Source organism: Fringilla coelebs (genome assembly GCF_963513975.1).
Source record: "Fringilla coelebs genome assembly, chromosome: 33".
Classification (NCBI taxonomy): Eukaryota; Metazoa; Chordata; class Aves; order Passeriformes; family Fringillidae; genus Fringilla; species Fringilla coelebs.
Genome location: NC_140059.1, coordinates 445,731 through 468,740, shown reverse-complemented (window position 1 = coordinate 468,740; position 23,010 = coordinate 445,731). Strand labels below are relative to the sequence as shown.

Here is a 23,010-nt window from a genome sequence, read left to right as displayed (position 1 = left end):
ATGGGGGGGTGGGGGAGGGGGTGATGGGGGAGGGGCGGCCCCTCCCTCTCCAGTTCCGAAGGGAGGGGGGGAGGGGCGGCCCTCCCCCCCACAAAGTCCAGTTCAATTCCCCCCTTTGGTCACAGGCTCCGCCCCCTCCCCTCCCCCACCCCCGGGGGCGTTTGGCAAAAGCGGGGGGGGGAGGGGGGAGATGGGGGAGGGGCGGCCACACCCACGAGAACCCTCCCCCTCCCCCAAATCCTCCAGATCCCCCTAAGGCAGCTTGGCAGGGATGGGGGAGGGTGGGGGCCCCCCAAGGTGCGAGGGGACCCCAAAAATGGGGGGGAGACCCCAAAAAACGGGGGGGGGGGGTGTGGCTCAAAATGGGGGGGGAGGAAATGACAAAATCGGGGGAAGTGAAGCCCCTGCCCCAAAAAGGGGGTGACCCCCCCTTCCAAACTCTGCCCCACCCCCCCAAGAAGTTTCAGCCCCCAAATTTGGGGTGAAATGCCCAAAAAAAAAGGGGGGGGAGGCACCCTAATTATTGGGGGGGTGCGTCGCCTCCCCCCCCCGAAATGGATCGTACCACCCTAAAAAAGGGACCCCCCCCCCCCCAACTAGGGTCGTCCCCCCCTCAAAATTGAGGTGTTCCCCCAACGCGGGACCCCCTTCACAGGGCACCTCCTAATTAAGACGTGGCCCCACCCTAATTAAGACACGCCCCCCCTAATTAAGGCCTTGTTGTACCGCCCAGCGCCCGCCAGAGGGCGCCACCCACGGGCAGGGGGCTCTTAAAGGGGCCGCGCCCCATTTCTGCGAGGTCGTTTCCGGGGGAGTTTTGGGGTAACTCGGGGGGGTTTTTTTGGGGGGGGGGAGAACCCCCCGAAATCTACTCGATGACGACGATGAGGTCCTCGCCCTCGAGGCTGAGCCCGGGGCGCACGTGGACCTTGGTGACTTTGCCCCCCACGGGCGCCGTCACCACGGTCTCCATCTTCATGGCGCTGAGCACGCACAGCGGGTCCCCCTTGGCCACCGTCGTCCCCTCCTTGACCCGCACCTCGACCACCTCCCCCGGCATCGGGGCGCCCACCTGGCCCTTGGCGCCCTTCTCGGCCTTGGGGTGCACGTGCATCTCCTGGGGAGGGGGAGCGGGGGGTCAGGGCGTCCCCAAAGTCACCCCAAAGTCACCCCAAAGTCACCCCCGAGCTCCTGGCCTCGGGCAGAACCTCCTGGAGTCCCCCCAAAGTCACCCCGGGGTCCCCTCAAAGTCCCTCAGAGCCCCCAAAGCTGCTCAGAGCCTCCGAAACGCCCCCAAAAACTCTCTCAGAGCCCTGGAAAAATACAGATCCATCCCAAAATCCCATCAGACCCCCCCAAATCCCCTCAGACACCCCCAAAATCCCCTCAGATCCACCCCAAAATCCCCTCAAGCCCCCCCAAAAGTCCCTTTCCCCAGGCTGGAGCTCGGTTGCCCATCCAGCCCCAAAAGATTCCCCCTCAAATTCCCCCCAAATCACCTCAAATCCCCCGAATTCCCTCCAAATTCCCCCAAATTGTTCCCAAACCGCCCCCAAATCCCCCCAAAATCCCCCAACTTCCTCCCAAATCCTCCCGAATCCCCCTGAACTCCCCCAAATCCCCCTGAACTCCCCTAAATCCCCCCAAATTCCTCTCAAATCCCCCCAAATCCCTCCCAAACCCCCTCAAATCTCCCCCAAATCCCCCCAAATCCCCCTGAACTCCCCCAAATCCCCCCAAATTCCTCTCAAACCCCCAAATCCCTCCCAAACTTCCCCCAAATCCCTCCCAAACCCCCTCAGATCTCCCCCAAATCCACCCGAAATCCCCCCAGAATCCCCCAAACCCCCCGAACTGCCCCCCAATCCCCCCCAATCCCCCCCAAATCCCCCAAATCCCCCCAATCCCCCCAGCCCACCTTGAGTGCCTGCGTGTCCCGGACCAGGATGGATCTCAGCTGCCCGTTGAGCTCGAAGAAAACCTCGCGCTGCCCGGCCGCGTTCAGGTCCCCGAGCGCCAGCGCCTTGATGTGCAGGGTCTTACCCCGCTCCAGCTCCACCTGGGAGTAAAGTGCGAGTAAACAGAGTGTAAATCAGGTGTAAGGGATGTGTGAGGGCATCCAGGGCTGTGTAACTGCTGTGTAACTGCTGTGTAAGGGCCTTGATGTGCAGGGTCTTACCCCGCTCCAGCTCCACCTGCGAGTAAAGCATGAGTAAACAGAGTGTAAATCAGGTGTAAGGGGTGTGTAAGGGCATCCAGGGGTGTGTAACGGGTGTGTAACTGGTGTGTAACTGCTGTGTAAGGGCCTTGATGTGCAGGGTCTTACCCCGCTCCAGCTCCACCTTGGAGCAAAGCATGAGTAAACAGAGTGTAAATCAGGTGTAAGGGGTGTGTGAGGGCATCCAGGGGTGTGTAAATGCTGTGTAACTGCTGTGTAAGGGCCTTGATGTGCAGGGTCTTACCCCGCTCCAGCTCCACCTGCGAGCAAAGTGCGAGTAAATCAGGTGTAACTGGTGTGTAACTGGTGTGTAACTGGTGTGTAACTGGTGTGTAAGGTAAGGGTGTCCAGGGGTGTGTAACTGGTGTGTAACTGGTGTGTAACTGGTGTGTAAGGGGGTCCAGGGCTCGGCAAAGAGTTCCAGGCGTGCACAAGTCGCACTCCCCTCCAGTGCCCCCCCAATCCCTCCCAGTCCCCTCCCAACCCCCCTAATCCCCCCCAATCCCCCCCCAGTCCCTTCCAGTCCATCCCAGTTTGATCCCAGTCCCTCCCAATCTCTTCCCAGTCCCCCCCAATCCCCTCCAATCCCCCCCCAACTGCCCCCAGCCCCCCCAATCCCCCCAAATCCCCCCAATCCCCCCCCAATCCCCCCTCAACCCCCCCCAATCCCTCCCACTCCATCCCAGTTTGATCCCAATATCCCCCCAATCCCCCCAATCCCTCCCAGTTTGATCCCAATCCCCCTGCAGTCCCCCCCCCAATCCCCCCCAGTCCCTCCCAGTTTGATCCCAATCCCCCCCAATCCCTCCCAGTCCCTCCCAGTTTGATCCCAGCCCCCCCAGTCCCTCCCAGTTTGATCCCAGTCCCCCCCCCAGCCCCCCCAGTCCCTCCCAGTTTGATCCCAGTCCCCCCCCCAATCCCCCCCAGTCCCTCCCAGTTTGATCCCAATCCCCCCCAATCCCTCCCAGTCCCTCCCAGTTTGATCCCAGCCCCCCCAGTCCCTCCCAGTTTGATCCCAATCCCCCTGCAGTCCCCCCCCCAGCCCCCCCAGTCCCTCCCAGTTTGATCCCAGCCCCCCTGCAATCCCTCCCAGTCCCTCCCAGTTTGATCCCAGCCCCCCAGCAGCCCCCCCAGTCCCTCCCAGTTTGATCCCAGCCCCCCCAGTCCCTCCCAGTTTGATCCCAGTGTCCCCACCTCGAACTCCTCGGCGATGGTGGGCCCCTCGAGGAAGAGCCGTGTGCCCAGGCAGGCCACGGGCCCGAAGGTGCTGCTGAAGGTTCGGAACTCGTCGTAGACCTTGGGGTAGAGCGCGGCCGAGAGCAGCTCCTCGGCGCTGGGGGGGGCCCCGTGCCGCGCCCCCAGCTCCCGCCCCAGCGCCTCGAAATCCAGCGGCGGCAGCGACGCCCCCGGGCGCCCCTCCACCCGCGGCAGGTCCTTCAGCACCTGGGGACAGCAGGGGACAGGGACAGCGTGAGAACGGGGACAGGGACAGCAGGGGACAGGGACAGGGACAGCGTGAGAACGGGGACAGGGACAGGGACATGGGGTCCTTCAGCACCTGGGGACAGCAGGGACAGGGACAGGGACAGCGTGAGAACGGGGACAGGGACAGGGACATGGGGTCCTTCAGCACCTGGGGACAGCAGGGGACAGGGACAGGGACAGCGTGAGAACGGGGACAGGGACAGGGACAGGGACAGGGACAGCGTGAGAATGGGGACAGGGACAGGGACAGGGACAGCATGAGAACGGGGACAGGGACAGGGACAGGGGGTCCTTCAGCACCTGGGGACAGCAGGGACACCATGGGAACGGGGACAGGGACAGCGGGGGACAGGGACAGGGACACCATGGGAATGGGGACAGGGACAGCAGGGGACAGGGAAAGCAGGGGACATGGGGTCCTTCAGCACCTGGGGACAGGGACAGCAGGGGACAGCAGGGGACAGGGACAGCAGGGGACACCATGGAAATGGGGACAGGGGACAGCAGGGGACATGGGGTCCTTCAGCACCTGGGGACAGGGACAGCAGGGGACACCATGGGAATGGGGACAGGGACAGCAGGGGACACCATGGAAATGGGGACAGGGGACAGCAGGGGACATGGGGTCCTTCAGCACCTGGGGACAGGGACAGCAGGGGACACCATGGGAATGGGGACAGGGACAGCAGGGGACATGGGGTCCTTCAGCACCTGGGGACAGGGACAGCAGGGGACACCATGGGAATGGGGACAGGGGACAGCAGGGGACAGGGACAGCAGGGGACACCATGGGAATGGGGACAGGGGACAGCAGGGGACATGGGGTCCTTCAGCACCTGGGGACAGAGACAGCAGGGGACAGCAGGGGACACCAGGGGACATGGGGTCCTTCAGCACCTGGGGGCACCGGTGGGGACAGCAAGGGACAGGGACAGCAGGGGAATGGGGACAGGGGACAGGGGAAACACCATGGGAATGGGACAGGGGACATGGCAACAGGACAGGGGACACCAGGGGAATTGGGGTGGGGGCACCATGGGACAGGGGACGTGGGAATGGGGGACACCATGTCCCTCCCAGTCCCTCCCAGTCCCTCCCAGTCCCTCCCAGTGCCATCCCAGTCCCTCCCAGTGCCATCCCAGTCCCTCCCACTCCATCCCAGTCCCTCCCAGTCCCATCCCACTCCATCCCAGTCCCTCCCAGTGCCATCCCAGTGCCATCCCAGTCCCTCCCACTCCATCCCAGTGCCTCCCACTCCATCCCAGTCCCTCCCAGTCCCTCCCAGCGCCTCCCGGCGCCCCGCAGGACCCACCCGGGAGCGGAAGGGCTCGGGGAAGCCCCCCGGGGGGACCCCGATGTGTCCCTGCAGGAACTCCACCACGCTCAGGGGGAAGGAGAGCTCGTCCGCCCGCGCCTCCACCTCCTCCCGGGACAGCCCGTTCTGCACCATGAACTGCGCCAGGTCCCCCACCACCTTCGAGGTCGGCGTCACCTGCAGGCAGCGGGGCCACCTCGGGGTCACCAGGGGTCACCAGGGTCACCTCGGGGTCACCAGGGGTCACCAGGGCCACCTCGGGGTCACCAGGGCCACCATGGTCATCTCGGGGTCACCTCAGGGTCACCAGGGTCACCTCAGGGTCACCAGGGGTCACCAGGGCCACCTCGGGGTCACCTTGGGGCCACCTCAGGGTCATCTCACAGTCCACTCTTGGGGTAACCCATGGGGCAACTTGGGGTCAACTCAAGGATTGGCTCTTGGGTCACCACAGGGCCACCTTGGGGTCACCTCGGGGCCAGCAGGGTCACCTCAGGGTCACCTCAGGGTCACCTCGGGGTCACCTCACAGTCCACTCTTGGGGTAACCCATGGGGCAACTTGGGGTCACCTTGGGGTCAGCTCAAGGATCGGCTCTTGGGTCAGTGTGGAGGAAACCTCTGGGGTCAGCTCTTGGGGTCATCTTAGGGGTCACTTCATGGGTCAGCTCTTGGGGTCATCTTAGGGGTCACTTCATGGGTCAGCTCTTGGGGTCATCTTAGGGGTCACTTCATGGGTCAGCTTGGGGGTCACTTCATGGGTCAGCTCTTGGGGTCATCTTGGGGGTCACTTCATGGGTCAGCTTGGGGGGACCCTCACGGGTCACCTTGGGGGTCACCACGTGACCGCTCTTGGTGGAACACCCAGCCATGGAGACCACCCACCCCATGGAGACCCCCCACCCCATGGAGACCATCTGCCCCACAGACACCTTCTCTTGGAGACCCCCCACCCCATGGACACCTTCTCTTAGAGACCACCCACCCCACAGAGCTCCCCCACCCCATGGACACCTTCTCCTGCAGACCCCCACCCCACAAAGACCTTCTCCTGGAGACCCCCACCCCACAGACACCTTCTCTTGGAGACCCCCCACCCCACGGACACCTTCTCTTAGAGACCACCCACCCCACAGAGCTCCCCCACCCCACGGACACCTTCTCCTGGAGACCCCCACCCCACAGAGACCTTCTCCTGGAGACCCCCACCCCACAGAGACCTTCTCTTGGAGACCCCCACCCCATGAACACCTTCTCTTGGAGACCCCCGCCCCACAGAGCCCCCGCCACCCCCAGGAGCCCCCACCTTGATGAGGTCCCCGAGCAGCTTGTTGGCCTCGGTGTAGGCCTTCTTGACCTCCTTGAACTTGTGTCCCAGCCCCATGGCGTGGGCCTGGAAGTGCAGGTTGGTGTACTGCCCGCCCGGGATCTCGTTCTCGTAGACGTCGGCGTTGCCCGACTTCATGGTGGCCGTGCAGTCGAAGGCGGCGTAGAGGCCCCGTGCCGCCTCCCAGTACTCGCTGTACTCGAAGACACGCTCCAGCTCGATGCCTGGGGACGAGGGGACACGAGGGGACGCGTGGGGACATGTGGGGAGACTGTGGGGACATGGCAGGGACACGGCAGGGACACGGCGGGGACACGGCGGGGCGGTGGTGTGCGGGGGGTCTTGGATTCGGAATGAAGTCGTGGCTGTGGTGGCACCTCCTGAACTGTGGTGGCACCTCCATGGCCATTGTGGCACCCCCAGGACTGTGGTGGCACCTCCAGGATTGTGGTGGCACCCCCAGGACTCTGGTGGCACCTCCATGGCCATTGTGGCACCTCCAGGATTGTGGTGGCACCTCCTGAACTGTGGTGGCACCTCCAGGATTGTGGTGGCACCTCCTGAACTGTGGTGGCACCTCCAGGATTGTGGTGGCACCTCCTGAACTGTGGTGGCACCTCCAGGATTGTGGTGGCACCTCCTGAACTGTGGTGGCACCTCCATGGCCATTGTGGCACCTCCAGGACTGTGGTGGCACCCCCAGGACTGTGGTGGCACCTCCATGGCCATTGTGGCACCTCCAGGACTGTGGTGGCACCCCCAGGACTGTGGTGGCACCTCCATGGCCATTGTGGCACCTCCAGGACTGTGGTGGCACCCCCAGGACTGTGGTGGCACCTCCATGGCCATTGTGGCACCCTCAGGACTGTGGTGGCACCTGTAGGGCCACTGTGGCTCCTCAGAGCTTGGTGACATCTCAAACCCTTGCTGACACCCCAAACCCCTGGTGACCCCCCAAACCCCTGGTGGCACCCCAAACCCCTCTGTGTCCCCCCAACCCCTCTCTATCCCCCCAACCCCTCTCTGTCCCCCCAAACCCCTGGTGACACCCCAACCCCTCTGTGTCCCCCCAACCCCTCCGTGTCCCCCCACCCCCGTCACCCCCCTCCCCCTGCACCCCTCCCGGTCGCCGTCCCCGCTGTCCCCGCTGTCCCCACCTGTGTCCAGGGGTGTCCCTCGGGCGCAGGCCACCACGGCGCCCATGCTGGGCTGGGAGGTCATGCCGGACATGGCGTCCACGGCCACGTCCACCACGTCGGCGCCGGCCTGGGCGGCCGCCAGCATGGAGGCGACGCCGGCGCCGGCCGTGTCGTGGGTGTGCACGTGCAGGGGCACCTCGGGGTGCTGCTCCCGCAGGGCCCCCACCAGCAGCCGGGCGGCCGCGGGGGTCAGCAGCCCCGCCATGTCCTGCCCGGGGGACACGGGGGTCACCCGGGGGGCACGGGGGGCGCGGGGACCCTCAGTGTCCCACTCCTCATCCAGCCCGGCCTTGGACAACAGGGGAGCTCCAAACCTCCCCAGACCCTCCCTTCCATCCCCCAAATCCCCTTCCCAATCCCCCCAAACTCCCCCCAAACTCCATCAAATCCCCCCAAATCTCCCCCAAACCCCCCCAGCACCCCCCAGACCCTCCCAAACCCCGACCTTCATGCAGAGCATGTGTGTCCCTGCTACCACAATCTCCTAGGACCCCCAACTCCCCCCCAAACTCCCCCAAATCCTCCCAAACCCAGACCTTGATGCAGAGCACGTGTGTCCCCGCTGCCACCAGCTCCCATCCCCTTCCCCCAAAACCCCCCCAAACCCCCCCAAATCCCACCCAAATCCCCCCCAAGCCCCCCCAAATCCCCCCAAACCCCTCCAGCAGCCCCCAAACCCCCCAGCCCCCCACCTTGATGCAGAGCACGTGTGTCCCCGCTGCCACCAGCTCGCGGGCCAGCCCCAGGTAGTACTGCAGGCTGTACTTGGTGCGCCCCCAAATCCCCCCCAAACCCCCCAAACCTCCCCAAACTCCCCCAAATCCCCCCAAATTTCACCCAAACTCCCCCAAATCCCCACCTTGATGCAGAGCACGTGTGTCCCCGCTGCCACCAGCTCGCGGGCCAGCCCCAGGTAGTACTGCAGGCTGTACTTGGTGCGGCCGGGGTCGGCCACGTCGCCGGTGTAGGAGAGCGCGGCCTCCACCACGGCGCCGGCGCTGCCCGCCGCCTGCACGCCCAGCAGCAGGTTGGGCATGTAGTTGAGCGCGTCGAAGACGCGGAAGATGTCCATGCCGTTGGCCACCGCCACCTCGCAGAACCTGGGGACGCCGCGGAGACACGGCGGGGACACGGGGTCAGTCCTGTCCTCCATGTCCCCTTTTCGTGTCCACAGGGTGGCTGTCCCCTGTCCTGGCATGTCCACCCTTGTCCCTTGCCCCACGTCTCTCCGTGCTCCCAATGTCACCAATGTCCTCTGTGTCCCCATCTCTCCATGTCCCCAATGTCCCCATGTCCCCAATGTCCCCAATGTCCCCATGTCCTCAATGACCCCAATGTCCCCAGGTCCCCAATGACCCCAATGTCCCCCATGACCCCAATGTCCCCATGTCCCCAATGTCCCCAATGTCCCCAATGACCCCAATGTCCCCCATGACCCCAATGTCCCCATGTCCCTCTCTGTCCCTCCATGTCCCTCCACGTCCCCCATGTCCCCAATGTCCCCAGTGTCCCCATGTCCCTCCATGTCCCCATGTCCCCAATGACCCCAATGTCCCCACAGTGTCTTCTGTCCCCCCATGTCCCTCTCTGCCCCTCCATGTCCCCATGTCCCTGTGGCATCCCTGCGGTGTCCCCGCTCACTGGTGCACCACGTTGTGTCCCCATGGTGTCCCCATGGTGTCCCCATGTTCCCCATGTCCCCGTGATGTCCCCATGGTGTCCCCCCGTGTCCCTCACCGGTACACCACGTTGTGTCCCCATGGTGTCCCCATGTTCCCCATGTCCCCGTGATGTCCCCATGGTGTCCCCCCGTGTCCCTCACCGGTACACCACGTTGTGTCCCCATGATATCCCCATGGTGTCCCCTGTATCCCCGTGTCCCCTCACTGGTGCACCACGTTGTGTCCCCATGGTGTCCCCATGTTCCCCATGTCCCCATGTCTCCGTGGTGTCCCCATGGTGTCCCCCCGTGTCCCCTCACCGGTACACCACGTTGTCGGGGTAGTTGGTGTAGCCCACGGCGTTGGCCCCGCGCAGAAGCATCTGGAAGGGGATGTTGGGCACGAGGCGCCGCAGCTCCCGCAGCCGCTCCCAGGGACACTCGTGCAGGAACCGCATGGCCACGTCGAAGGTGGCGCCTGGGGACACGCCCGGGCCTCAGACACGCCCCCCCGGGAGGAGCCACGCCCCGCACAGGTGAGCCACGCCCACCAAATGAAACCACGCCCCTTCATTCAAACCCTGCCCTTGCCCCCTTGGCCACACCCCCTGTTCCTGTGCAAGCCACACTCACAGGGGAAGCCCCGCCCCAAAAGCCACACCCGACCCCCACCCACTCAAGCTCCGCCCCCTGGGCCATTTCTCCTCAGCCCCAGGTGCTCCCATTGAAACCCCTCCCATGAATGCCCCACTCTTTAAGCCACACCCTTTTAGGCTCCTCCCCCTCTACCCCACCCTCCTAAGACCACTCCCTCTCTGTCATGCCCTGTTTGGCCCCTCCCCTTTCGTGCCTCACCCTGTTAGACCCTTCCCCTCACTGCCACACCCCATTAAACCCCTCCCCTTACTGCCCTGCCCCGTCAAGCTCCTCCCTTCATTGTCCCACCCTATTAAATCCCTCCCCTCTCTGCCACACCCCATTAAGCCCCTCCCCTCACCGCCACACCCCATTAAACCTCTCCCCTCACTGTCCCACCCAATTAAGCTCCTCCCCTCACTGCCCCACCCAATTAAGCTCCTCCTGGCACTGCCCCACCCAATTAAGGCCCTCCCCTCACTGCCCCACCCAATTAAGCTCCTCCCTGCACTGCCCCACCCAATTAGGCTCCTCCCCTCACGGCCCCACCCAATTAAGCTCCACCCCTCACTGTGCCAACCAATTAAGCTCCTCCCCTCACTAACACCTACATTCCCTTTGTGGCCCCTCCACATCAAGCCCCTCCCCTCACTGCTCCACCCAATTAAGCCCCTCCCCTCACTGCTCCACCCAATTAAGCTCCTCCCCTCACTAACACCTACATTCCCTTTGCTGTCCCACCCCATCAAGTCCTTCCCCCTCACTCCCCTCCCCCCCAGCCCCGCCCCTCAAGCCCCTCCCCCTCAAGCCCCGCCCACCTCCCCAGGTCTCCATGCTGCAGAGGGGGCTGAGCGCGTGGGCCACGAAGGGCGCGACGCGGGCGAGGTCGCGGGTGCGGACGCGCGTGGCCAGCAGGGACTGGTGGGCGTCGCGGAAGGTGGTGTCGGTCAGCAGCAGCCCCCGGTGCGCCCGCAGCGCCCGCGCGAAGCCCCCCGGGCCCTCCCGCTGCAGCACGGCCCGCAGCCCCGCCGGCGGCGCACCTGGGGACAGGTGAGGGTCAGGGGGGCACGGGGGGGCACCTGGGGGGGCAGCGAGGGGAGAAGGGGGCACCTGGGGGGGCAGCGAGGGGGGCAGGGGGCACCTGGGGGGGCAGAGGTGAGGGGGGGTCGGGGGGGCAGGGAGGGGCAGGGGGCACCTCGGGGGCACAGGGGGGTCAGAGGGGGGCAGGGGGCACCTGGGGGGGCAGGGGGCATCAGAGGGGGGCAGGGAGGGGGGCAGGGGGGCATGGAGGGCACAGGGGGCACGGAGGCAGGGAGAGGGGCAGGGGACACCTGGGGGGGACAGGGGGCATCAGAGGGGGGCAGGGGGCAGGGAGGGGGCAGCAAGGTGGGGTACAAGGTCAGGAAGGGGGTGACAGAAGATGGCACTGGGGGTGGCACATGCCTAGGGCACATCAAACACGGGGCACTCTGGGGACACTCTGGGGACACTCTGGGGACACATTGGGGACCCTCTGGGGACACCCTGGGGACACTCTGGCCCCCCACTCACCCATGGGCACCGGGGGGGGAGTGGGCTCCACCAGCGCCGCCTTGGCCTTCACCGGCAGGGGGGTGCTGGGCCCGTTCACCATCACGTGACCTGGGGGAGGCGGGGACAGGTGTGACACAGGGAGGTGACAACCCCGGGGACCCCCCCAGACCCTTCCCAGGCTCCCCCAAAACCCCACAGGAGAGGGCTTTTTGGGGGTTTCTCACACCTGGGGGGGACAAACCCCACCCCTGGGCACACCTGGGGGGGACAAACCCCACCCCTGGGCACACCTGGGGGGGACAAACCCCCACCTGGGCACACCTGGCACACCTGGGCACACCTGGGGGGGACAAACCCCACACCTGGGCACACCTGGGCACACCTGGGCACACCTGGGAGGGACAAACCCCACACCTGGGCACACCTGGGCTCACCTGGGCACACCTGGGCTCACCCGGGCTGGGTTCCTGTTCCCCATGGGGGCCCAGGTGTGTGCACAGAACCCCCCAAAACCCCCCAGGTGCCCCCAGGTGCCCCCCAGGCGCCCCCCAGGTGCCCCCCAGGTGCCCCCCGGCTGACCCAGGTAGTGCAGCAGTTTCTGGGCGCGGTTCTGGCCCGGCCGCAGGTGGAAGAGCTCGGGGTTCTCGTCGATGAACTGCGTGTCGGCAGCGCCCGCCAGGAACTGCGGGTGTGCCAGAACGTTCTGCAGGAACGGGATGTTGGTCTGCGGGGACACAGCAGGGTCAGGGGGCACCCAGAGCCCCCCGGGGTGGGGAGGGGTCAGGGGGCACCCAGAGACCCCCGCGGTGGGGAGGGGTCAGGGGGCACCCAGACATATCAGACCCCCCCCAAATCCACATGGGGACATTCAGACCCCCCCCAAATCCACATTGAGACATTCAGACCCCCCCCCAAATCCACACGGGGACATTCAGACCCCCCCCCTTCCCCCCAAATCCCTCTGAAGGGCATGGGGGGGGGTCACCAAGCCCCCCCACCCCCCCCAAACCCTTCACCCCCCCCGAAATCCCCCAAACCCTCCCATGCACCACCACAAGACCCCCCCCAAGACCCCCAAACCTTTCCTGGGTCACAGCAGGACCCCAGCCCAACCCCCCTCGTGCCCCCCAAGGACCCCCCCCAATACCCCCCAATGTCACCCCAGGACACCCCAAATCCCTTCCCACACTGTTCCCCCCCTCCCCAAACCCCTCGTGCCCCACCCAGGACCCCCCTGAGCCCCCCCAAATCCCTTCCTGCACCATTCCCCCCTCCCCAAACCCCTCGTGCCCCACCCAGGACCCCCCCGAGCCCCCCCAGACCCCCACCCAGGACCCCCGGGCCCACCTTGACCCCCCGGATGCGGAACTCGGCCAGCGCCCGGCTCATCTTGGCCGCGGCCGCCGGCTGGTCCGGCCCGTGCGCCACCACCTTGACCAGCAGCGAGTCGTAGTGGGGCGAGATCAGAGCGCCCTGGAAGGCCGAGGCGCCGTCCAGGCGGATCCCCATCCCCTCCCCGGAGCGGAACACCTGCGGGAGGCACCCCCAAATCCTAGAGACACCCCCAAAATCCAGTGGGAACAACCAAATCCCCATGGGAACAACCAAAATCCAATGGGAACACCCCAAAATCCAGTGGGAACAACTCAAATCCTATAGACACCCCAAAATCCAATGGGAACAACCAAATCCTATAGACACCCCGAAATCCTATGGGAACAACCCAAATCCTATAGACACCCCAAATCTGTGAACACCCCGAGGCCCCGTCCAGGTGGGTCCCCATCCCCACCCTGGAGCGGAACACCTGCAGGAGGGACCCCAAAACCCTAGAGACACCCCCAAATCCTACAAACACACCCACAGAGCTCTCCAAACCGACGGACACAGCGAGGGAAGCCCCAGGGGGGATCCACGGGCGGGGGTCCCGGGGCTGCCCCCGTCCCGGTGTCCTGGGGCTCCCGGGGCTGTCCCCATCCCGGTGCTGTCCCCATCCCAGGGCTGTCCCCATCCCGGGGCTGTCCCCATCCCGGGGGTTCCCCTGCTGCTGTCCCCATCCCAGTGCTGTCCCCATCGCGCTGCTGTCCCCATCCCGGTGCTGTCCCCATCCCGGGGCTGTCTCCATCCCGGTGCTGTCCCCATCCCGGAGGTGCCCCGGGGCCGCCGCGGGGGTCCCGCACCTCGATGCGGCCGGTGTCGGGCTGGAAGCCGCGCGCGGGGTCCTCGGTGGTGACGCGGCACTGGATGGCGCAGCCGTTCACGCGGATCCGCTCCTGCTCCAGCCCCAGCTCGGGCAGCGAGCGGCCCGCGGCCACCTGCAGCTGTGCATGTACCAGGTCCACCCTGGGGACACGGGGACAGCGAGGGGACACTGGGTTAGGGACACAGGGACACGGGGACAGCGAGCGGCCCGCGGCCACCTGCAGCTGTGCGTGCACCAGGTCCACCCTGGGGACACGGGGACAGTGAGGGGACATGGGGTTAGGGACACAGGGACACGGGGACAGCGAGCGGCCCGCGGCCACCTGCAGCTGCGCGTGCACCAGGTCCACCCTGGGGACACGGGGACAGCGAGGGGACACCGGGTTAGGGACACGGGGACAGCGAGCGGCCCGCGGCCACCTGCAGCTGCGCGTGCACCAGGTCCACCCTGGGGACACGGGGACAGCGGGGACATTGGGGTTAGGGGGCACGGGGACATGGGGCACAGGGGACAATGGGGGACCATTTCTTTGCCATTTTTTTGGTGTCCCCCCTGCCATTTTTGATGTCCCCCTGCCATTTCTGGTGTCCCCCTGCCATTTTTGATTTTCCCCCCGCCGTTTTTGGGTCCCCCCCAGGTTTGGGGGTCCCCCCCGGGTTGGGGGTCCCGGCTCACCCGGTGATCTCCTCGGTGACCGTGTGCTCCACCTGCAGCCGCGAGTTGACCTCGATGAAATAATACTCGCCGCTCTGGTCCACCAGGAACTCCACGGTGCCGGCGTTCTCGTAGCCCACCTGGGACCCCCGGCCGGCCTCAGCGGGGGCTGGGGGCTGCAGCTCCCAGGGACCCCCAGCCCCAGCTCCCAGAGCCCCCCAGGGGTCCCCAATGTCCTCCTGGGGGGCTCCCAGGGCTCCTTGATGTTCTCCTGGTCCCCCAAGGTCCATCTCAGTCCCCCCAGTGTCCACCTGAGCCACCCAGTGTCCATCTGAGCCACCCAATGTCCACCTTGGTCACTCAGTGTCCACCTCGGTCACTCAATGTCCATCTGGGTCACTCAGTGTCCACCTGAGCCACCCAATGTCCATCTGAGCCACTCAGTGTCCACCTTGGTCACTCGATGTCCATCTCAGTCCCCCAATGTCCACCTTGGTCACTCAGTGTCCATCTGAGCCACCCAATGTCCACCTTGGTCACTCGATGTCCACCTGAGCCACCCAATGTCCACCTCAGTCACTCAGTGTCCACCTGAGCCACCCAGTGTCCCCCTGGGTCACTCGATGTCCACCTGGGCTCCCCAGTGTCCTCCCAGGATCCCACCCTCATTCCTCCAGGCTGCCCCCGCCGTGTCCCTGCTGTCCCCAGGCCTGTCCCAGCTCTGTCCCCACTGTCCCCACAATGTCCCCGCTGTCCCCAGGCCGTCCCCGGGCTCACCTGCCGCGCCAGGCGCACGGCGTCGTCGGCCAGGCGGGCGCGGAGCTCCGGGGGCAGCCGCGCGGCCGGGGCGATCTCCACGACCTTCTGGTGCCGGCGCTGCACCGAGCAGTCCCGCTCGAAGAGATGGACCACGTTCCCGTGGGAGTCACCTGGGCACCCCAAAACGCAATGGGAACCCCAAAAATGGAACAACTCACCCCAAAATGGACTAACAGACCCCAAAAGGGACCTGCACCGAGCAGTCCCGCTCGTAGAGATGGACCACGTTCCCGTGGGAGTCACCTGGGACCCCAAAACGGAATGGGAACCCCAAAAAGGGATCTGGGAACCCCAAAATTCAACCGGGAACCCCAAAAAGGGACCTGCACCGAGCAGTCCCGCTCGAAGAGATGGACCACGTTCCCGTGGGAGTCACCTGGGCACCCCAAAACGGAATGGGAACCCCAGAAATGGAACTGGGAACCCCAAAGATGGAACTGGGAACCCCAAAAATGGAACAACAGACCCCAAAGATGGAACTGGGAACCCCCAAAATGGAACTGGAACCCCAAAGATGGAACTGGGAACCCCAAAAATGGAACAACAGACCCCAAAGATGGAACTGGGAACCCCAAAATGGAACTGGAACCCCAAAGATGGAACTGGGAACCCCAAAAATGGAACAACAGACCCCAAAGATGGAACTGGGAACCCCAAAAATGGAACAACAGACCCCAAAGATGGAAGTGGCACCCCAAAGATGGAACTGGGAACCCCAAAAATGGAACTGGCACCCCAAAGATGGACTAGCAGACCCCAAAGATGGAGCTGGCACCCCACAGACGGGGCTGGCACCCCCCAGACGGGGCTGGCACCCCGGGGCGCTGCGGGGCCGTACCCAGGATCTGCACCTCGATGTGCCGCGGGCGCTCGATGAATTTCTCCACGAACAGGTCCCCGTTCCCGAAGGCGGCCAACGCCTCCGAGGTGGCGCGCGAGAAATTCTCCTCCAGCTCCTGCCGGACCCCAAAAGTGGCTCCCCAAATTCCAGGGACACCCCCCCCACAAAACACAGGGACCCCCAAACCCAGGGACCCCCACCCCACAAAACCCAGGGACCCCAAAACCCAGGAACCCCAAATTTCAGGGACCCCAAACTTCAGTGACCCCAAATTTCAGGCACCCCAAATTCCAGGGACCCCAAATTTCAGGGACCCCAAATTTCAGGGACCCCAAAACCCAGGGACCCCAAAACCCAGGGACCCCAAATTCCAGGGACCCCAAAACCCAGGACTGCCCTGCCTCGAGTTCCCCCCAAATGCAGGGACCCCAAATTTTGGGGATCCTAAATCCAGGAACCCCAAATCCCAGGATATCTCCCCACCCCAAATCCGTGGATCCCAAATCCAGATCCCAGATCTGGGGTCTTCCCAAATTTGGGATTCCCCCCCCACCACCACATTACCCCAAATCTGGGTACCCCAAAGCCTGGGGTTACCCCAAATCCAGGGTCCCCCCCAGCCCAGTTTTGGGGTCCTCCCAGATGCAGGATTTGGGGCTCCTGAGGGTTGGGATTGCTGCGGATTTGGGGTTCTGGGGATTTGGGGTCTGGGGAATTTGGATTTGGGGGATTTGGGCTCCTGGGGGATTTGGGTTCTGGGGAATTTGGGATTTTGAGTGACCTGTGTTCCTGTGGATGGGGGGTCTGGGGGATTTGGATTCAGGGTAATTTGGGGTCTGGGGTATTTGGATTTGGGGGATTTGGGCTCCTGGGGGATTTGTGTTCCTGGGCGCTGGAATTCCAGGAGATTTGGGGTCTGGGGGATTTGGGGTCTGGGGGGTTTGGGGTCTGGGGGTTTGGGGTCTGGGGAATTTCAGATTTTGAGTGACCTGTGTTCCCATGGATGGGGGTCTGGGGGATTCGGGCTCCTGGGGGATTTGGGGTCTGGGGGATTTGGATTTGGGGGATTTGGGCTCCTGGGGGATTTGTGTTCCTGGGCGCTGGAATTCCAGGAGATTTGGGGTCTGGGGGATTTGTGGTGTGGGGGATTTGTGCTCCTGGGGGATTTGGAGTCTGGGGGTCTGGGTGGGTACCTGGGGGGCCCGGACCACCCTCATGCCGCGGCCGCCGCCGCCGTGGGCGGCTTTGAGGATCACCGGGAACCCGACGCGGGCGGCGAAGTCCCGAGCCTCGGCCAGCGCCGACACCGGCGACGGCGTCCCCGGCACCACCGGCACCCCTGCGGCACCAGCGGGGCTCAGAGACCCCTGAGCCCCCCGAGACCCCCCAGAATCACCCCAGACCTCAAAATCCTCCTAGATCCTTTCCTAATGCCTCATATCCCTTCCAAATCACCCTTGAACCCCCCCAAATCCCCCTTTAACACCCCCCAATCCCCTTTAACCCCCCCAATTCCCTTTAACCCCCCAAGTGCTCCTTTTAAGCCCCCCCAAATCCCCCTCAAACCCCCCTTTTAACCCCCCCAATCCCCCTTTAACCCCCCAAACCCCCTTTAACCCCCCCAATCCCCCTTTAACCTCCCAAACCCCCTTTTAACCCCCCCAAATGCCCCTTTAACCCCCCCAAATGCCCCTTTAACCCCCCAAATGCCCCTTTAACCCCCCTCAAACCCCCCCCAATGCCCCTCTAACCCCCCTAAATCCCCCTTTAACCCCTTTTAAGCCCCCTAAATCCCCTTTTAACCCCCCCAATGCCCCTCTAACCCCCCTAAATCCCCCTTTAACCCCTTTTAAGCCCCTAAATCCCCTTTTAACCCCCCCAATGCCCCTCTAACCCCCCCCAATCGCCCCCTCAACCCCCCCAATGCCCCTCTAACCCCCCTTTAACCCCCCACACCCCTTTTAACCCCCCCAAATGCCCCCTCAACCCCCCCCTAAATCCCCCTTTAACCCCTTTTAACCCCCCTAAATCCCCTTTTAACCGCCCCTAATCCCCCTTTAACCCCCCCAATGCCCCTCTAACCCCCCTAAATCCCCCTGTAACCCCCCCAATCCCCCTCTAACCCCCCTAAATCCCCCTTTAACCCCTTTTAATCCCCCTAAATCCCCCTGTAACCCCCCCAATCCCCCTCTAACCCCCCTAAATCCCCCTGTAACCCCCCCAATCCCCCTCTAACCCCCCTAAATCCCCCTCTAACCCCCCCCCAATGCCCCCCTAACCCCCCGCCCTGACCCCCGGGCCGCACCGGCGGCGATGGCGATGGCCCGCGCCTCCACTTTGTCGCCCATCTTGCGGACCACGTCGGGGCGCGGCCCCACGAAGCGAACGCCGGCGTCCAGGCAGGCCTGGGCGAAATCGGCGCGCTCCGACAGGAACCCGTACCCGGGGTGGATGGCGTCCACCTCGTTCTCCTGCGCCGGGGACACCGGGGACACCGGGCGTCACGGGGGGAACGGGGCTCCCACGGGGACAGGGGGGACAGGGGGGGCACCCACGGGGACAGCAGGGCACCCACGGGGACACCGGGCGTCACGGGGGGACGGGGGGAACGGGGCACGGGGGGGGCACCCACGGGGACAGAGGGGCACCCACGGGGACAGCAGGGCACCCACGGGGACACCGGGACACCGGGCGTCACGGGGGGAACGGGGCTCCCACGGGGACAGGGGGGACAGGGGGGGCACCCACGGGGACAGCAGGGCACCCATAGGGACAGCAGGGCACCCACGGGGACACCGGGGACACCGGGCGTCACGGGGGGACGGGGGGGGCACCCACAGGGGGGACAGGGCTCCCATGGGGACAGCAGGGCACCCATGGGAGTGACAGAGGGGCACCCACAGGGACAGCAGGGCACCCACGGGGGTGACAGGGGGGACAGGGGGGCACCTACAGGGACAGCAGGGCACCCATAGGGGCAGCACGGCACCCATGGGGACAGCAGGGCAGCCACGGGGACAGCAGGGCACCCACAGGGGCTTTGGGGGGCACAGGGGTATCCCCCTCCCAATGTCCCCAGGTGTGTCCCCCCGTGTCCCCCGTGTCCCCAGCTGTCCCCAGGTCTGTCCCAGCTGTGTCCCCCGTGTCCCCAGGTGTGGCGGTACCTGTGCCACCCGGATGATGTCGGGGATGTGCAGGTAGGCCTGCACGGGGGGCAGCCCCCTCCCCACCAGGTACGCCTCGTCCGCCTTCTGCCGGTGCATCTGCCCCGTGTCCTGCTCCGAGTACACGGCCACGGTGCGGATCCCCAGCTCCGTGCAGGCCCGGAACACCCGGATGGCGATCTCACCTGGGGACACGGGGACAGGGACAGCTCAGGGACACCCTGGGGACATTGGGGACACCCTGGGAACACCCTGGGAACACCCTGGGGACAGGGACAGAGGGACAGGGACACGGCCACGGTGCGGATCCCCAGCTCCATGCAGGCCCGGAACACCCAGATGGCGATCTCACCTGGGGACACGGGGACATTGGGGACATTGGGGACAGGGACACAGGGACAGGGACACAGGGACAGAGGGACACAGGGACACCGTGCGGATCCCCAGCTCTGTGCAGGCCCGGAACACCTGGATGGCGATCTCACCTGGGGACACGGGGACATTGGGGACATGGCACAGGGACATGGGGACACCCTGAGGACATTGGGGACATGGCACAGGGACATTGGGGACACGGCACAGGGACATGGGGACACCCTGAGGACATTGGGGACATGGCACAGGGACATTGGGGACACGGCACAGGGACATGGGGACACCCTGAGGACACGGCCACCATGTGGCTCCTCAGCTCTGTGCACGTGGGCGGTGACTTCACCCTGGGGACAGCTTGGGGACATGGGGACACCTTGGGGACACCTGGGGACACCGGCACAGCTGCTCGGCAACCTCAGCTGGGGCCACACGGGGCCGGGGGGGTTCAAGGGACACGGGGGGGCTCAGAGGGGGGGGTCAGGGGACACAGAGGGGGTCAGGGGGGTCCTGGGGGGTCTCAGGGGGGGTCCCGGGGGCGCTCACCCCGGTTGGCCACCAGGACCTTGCGCAGGGGCCGGGCGGGCCCGGGGGTTTTGGGGGGGGTTCAGGGGGTCTCGGGGGGTCTCGGGGTGTTCAGGGGGGGTTCAGGGGGGGGTCCCGGGGCGCTCACCCCGGTTGGCCACCAGGACCTTGCGCAGGGGCCGGGCGGGCCCGGGGGGGGTTCAGGGGGTCTCAGGGGGTTCAGGGGGGGGTCCCAGGGGTCCCGGAAGGTTTGGGGGGGGGTCCCGGGGCGCTCACCCCGGTTGGCCACCAGGACCTTGCGCAGGGGCCGGTAGCTGACGGGCCGGGCGGGCCCGGGGGGGCCCCGGAGCAGCCGCAGCCCCAGGAGGGCGCGGCCCCCGCGGGGGCGGCACAGCTGGAACATCTGGGGGGAGAAGGAAGGAAATTGGGGGGGGGTCAGGCAGTGCAGCCCCCGACCCCCCCAAACCCGGGGGATCCCCCTCCCCTCCCCCCCCCCACTCCCCTCTGCCCCACTGACCTTTGACCCCCCCTTGACTCAAGAAGCCCCCGGGCCCCTCCCCCGCTCCCCTCTGCCCCAGTGACCTTTGACCCCTCCCCCGCTTTGATCTGCCTCTGCACGGGGGGGTCTCCCCCCAAAAAATCCCCCAAAAAATCCCCAAACCGCCCCTCCCCCACCAAAATCCCCCAAATCCCCTGAAATCTCCCCAAATCCCCTCCCCCCGCACCAGGATTTTTACACAACCCCCCCCTCCCCCTCCCCCTCCCCCCCCTTGCACACTCAGGGTCCTGCCCGGGCCTGTCCCCCCTTGCACAACCCCCCCCCCACCTTGCACAACCCCCCCCTCCCCCACCTTGCACAACCCCCCCCTTTGCACATCCCCTCCCCCCCTTGCACAACCCCCCCTTGCACGGGAGCCCCCCCTCCCCCCCCTTGCACGAGCACCTCTCCCACCCCCCCCCCCAAACTCCTCCGGGACCCCCCCTCAAATTGTGCACAAACCTGCTCCATTCCCCTCCCCCCCCTTTGCACAGGTGCCCCTCCCCCCCCCGCACGACCCCAGCCCCCCCGGGACCCCCCCGGGGCCCCCCCCAGCCCCGGTACCGTGACCGCGCTGTCCCCTCGCGCTGTCCCCTGTCTGTCCCCTCCCCGTCCGGTGTCCCTCTGTCCGTCCGGTGTCCCCTCCCCTCCCTCCCGAGCCCCCCGCCCGTCCCGACCCCCCCCCGGTGAATCATTGACCGGGGGGGGGCAAAGTCCGCCCGGGCCGGGGGGGGGAACGGGGGCACCGAGGGGCGAATGGGGGAGAATGGGGGAAATTGGGGGAAAAATGGGAAATGGGGAAATGGGGGAAAATGGGGAAAAATGGGGGAAATTGGGAAATGGGGAAAAATGGGGGGAAAATGGGGAGAAATGGGGGAAATGGGGAAAAATGGGAAATGGGGGAAAATGGGGAGAAATGGGGAATGGGGAAATGGGGGAAATGGGACAAACTGGGAGCACTGGGGTAAACTGGGGTGAACTGGGGGAAATTGGGACAAACTGGGGGAAATTGGGACAAACTGGGGGAAACTGGGGCAAACTGGGGCTCCGGCTCTATAGGGGCTCCAGAGAGGGGGCTCGCACGGGGGTCCCTGACCCTACGGTGGGGGTCACGGGGGGGTCTTGAGCCTTATAGGGGGCCCCACAGGGGGTCCTGTGGGGGGTCCCAAACCCCACAAGGGGGTCCTGTGGGGGATCCTATAGGGGATCCTATAGGGGGTCCTATAGGGGGTCCCAGGCCCCACAGGGGGGTCCTGTAGGCGGTTCTATAGGGGATCCTAAAGGGGATCCTGTAGGGGGTCCCAAACCCCACAAGGGGTCCTAAGGGGGACCTAAAGAGGGTCACGAGTTCTACAGGAGATCCTATAGGGATTCTATAGAGGCTCCTACAGGGGATCCTATAGGGGATCCTATAGGTGGTGCTGGGCCCCATAGGGACTCTGAGGACCTATAGAAGGTCGTGAGTTCTACAGGGGATCCTGTAGGGGATCCATAGGGGACCTATAGGGGATCTTATGAAGGATCATGTAGGGATCTATAGGGGATCTATAGGGGGTCCCATAGGGGATCCTATAGAGGTCCTGTGGGGATCTATAGGGGATCTATAGGGCGTCCTATAGGGGATCCCGCTGGGGATCCTGTAGGGGGTCCTATAGGGAATCCTATAGGGGGTCATGTAGGGGATCTATAGGGGATCCTATAGGGGATCCCGTTGGGGATCCTGTAGGGAGTCCTATAGGGAATCCTATAGGGGATCCTATAGGGGTCCTATAGGGGATCTATAGGGGTTCTATAGGGGGTCCCGGCCCCACGGGGGGTCCCCAACGCCGCTGTGTGTGTTTTGGGGGGCAGGTCGCGGGAGTCGCGGGGGTCGCAGCTGCCCCTGGTCCCCCCCCTCCCCCGAGCGCTGCCCTCCGTGGCGGGGGTCATGTCGCGACAGTCGGGCGATACCGGAGGTCACGTGGTTGCTCACTCACCGCTCCGCGACCGCCGCTTCCCCCCGCGTCCCGGCGGCCCCGCTGGCCACGCCCCCTCTCCCCCCATTGGCCGCCCGCCAGCGGCCCCGCCCACTGCTGGCGGGGACCGCGCCCCTTTGACCAAACATGGCGCCTCATTGGCCCAGCGGCTTCCGCCCTCGCCTCGCCATTGGCTCAAACAAATGTCACGCACCCCTCAGGCCCCGCCCATCCCTCATCGCACGAGCGGGGCGGGGCTCTGTGACGTCACAGCCGAGCCTCCCGCTGCCATTGGCGGATCCGCGGGCGCTGACGGGGCGGGGGCGGAGCCAAAGGCGAGGGGCGGGGTCGGGTGATCTCACGTGATCCCTGCAGGCCCCGCCCTTTCCCGGATGTGCGGCCTGCGGTCCTCCCGCCCGACAGGGGGCGCGCTTCGCCGGCCGTGACGGCGCTCCCGGGGCCGCCAGGAGCTCTCAATGGCCGCCGTCCCCCCGGGGGTCCCCCCCGGCCCCTCGGGGCGCTCTGCGGCCGCTTCCCCCCGCCTCAGGCAGCACTTCTGCGCTCCTCC

General features: G+C 65.5%; 1 protein-coding gene across 1 annotated transcript; it reads right to left on the bottom strand.

The window, feature by feature from the left end:
* Nucleotides 1-635: 635 nt before the first annotated feature.
* PC (pyruvate carboxylase) lies at nucleotides 636-22,513 on the bottom strand. Its single transcript, XM_084224096.1, has 21 exons — nucleotides 22,464-22,513; nucleotides 20,226-20,352; nucleotides 19,053-19,237; nucleotides 18,194-18,359; nucleotides 17,082-17,227; nucleotides 15,886-16,003; nucleotides 15,006-15,157; nucleotides 14,250-14,368; nucleotides 13,552-13,714; nucleotides 12,719-12,901; nucleotides 11,951-12,095; nucleotides 11,390-11,479; nucleotides 10,657-10,878; nucleotides 9,524-9,680; nucleotides 8,402-8,642; nucleotides 7,501-7,750; nucleotides 6,323-6,567; nucleotides 5,016-5,195; nucleotides 3,413-3,661; nucleotides 1,919-2,059; nucleotides 636-1,117 (listed from the first exon to the last, which is right to left on the bottom strand). The coding sequence occupies exons 2-21, from the start codon at nucleotides 20,350-20,352 to the stop codon at nucleotides 869-871; spliced, it is 3,528 nt and encodes a 1,175-aa protein (XP_084080222.1). The 5' UTR covers nucleotides 22,464-22,513; the 3' UTR covers nucleotides 636-868.
* Nucleotides 22,514-23,010: the final 497 nt, after the last annotated feature.

Excerpts from the sequence above, each read along its gene's own strand:
- PC (XM_084224096.1), bottom strand. The coding sequence starts at position 20,352 with ATGTTCCAGCTGTGCCGCCCCCGCGGGGGCCGCGCCCTCCTGGGGCTG. Across the intron at positions 3,662-5,015 it reads CCGAGCCCTTCCGCTCCCGG|GTGCTGAAGGACCTGCCGCG; the intron begins GTGGGTCCTGCG and ends TGCTGTCCCCAG. Across the intron at positions 1,118-1,918 it reads GGGACACGCAGGCACTCAAG|GAGATGCACGTGCACCCCAA; the intron begins GTGGGCTGGGGG and ends CCCCCTCCCCAG.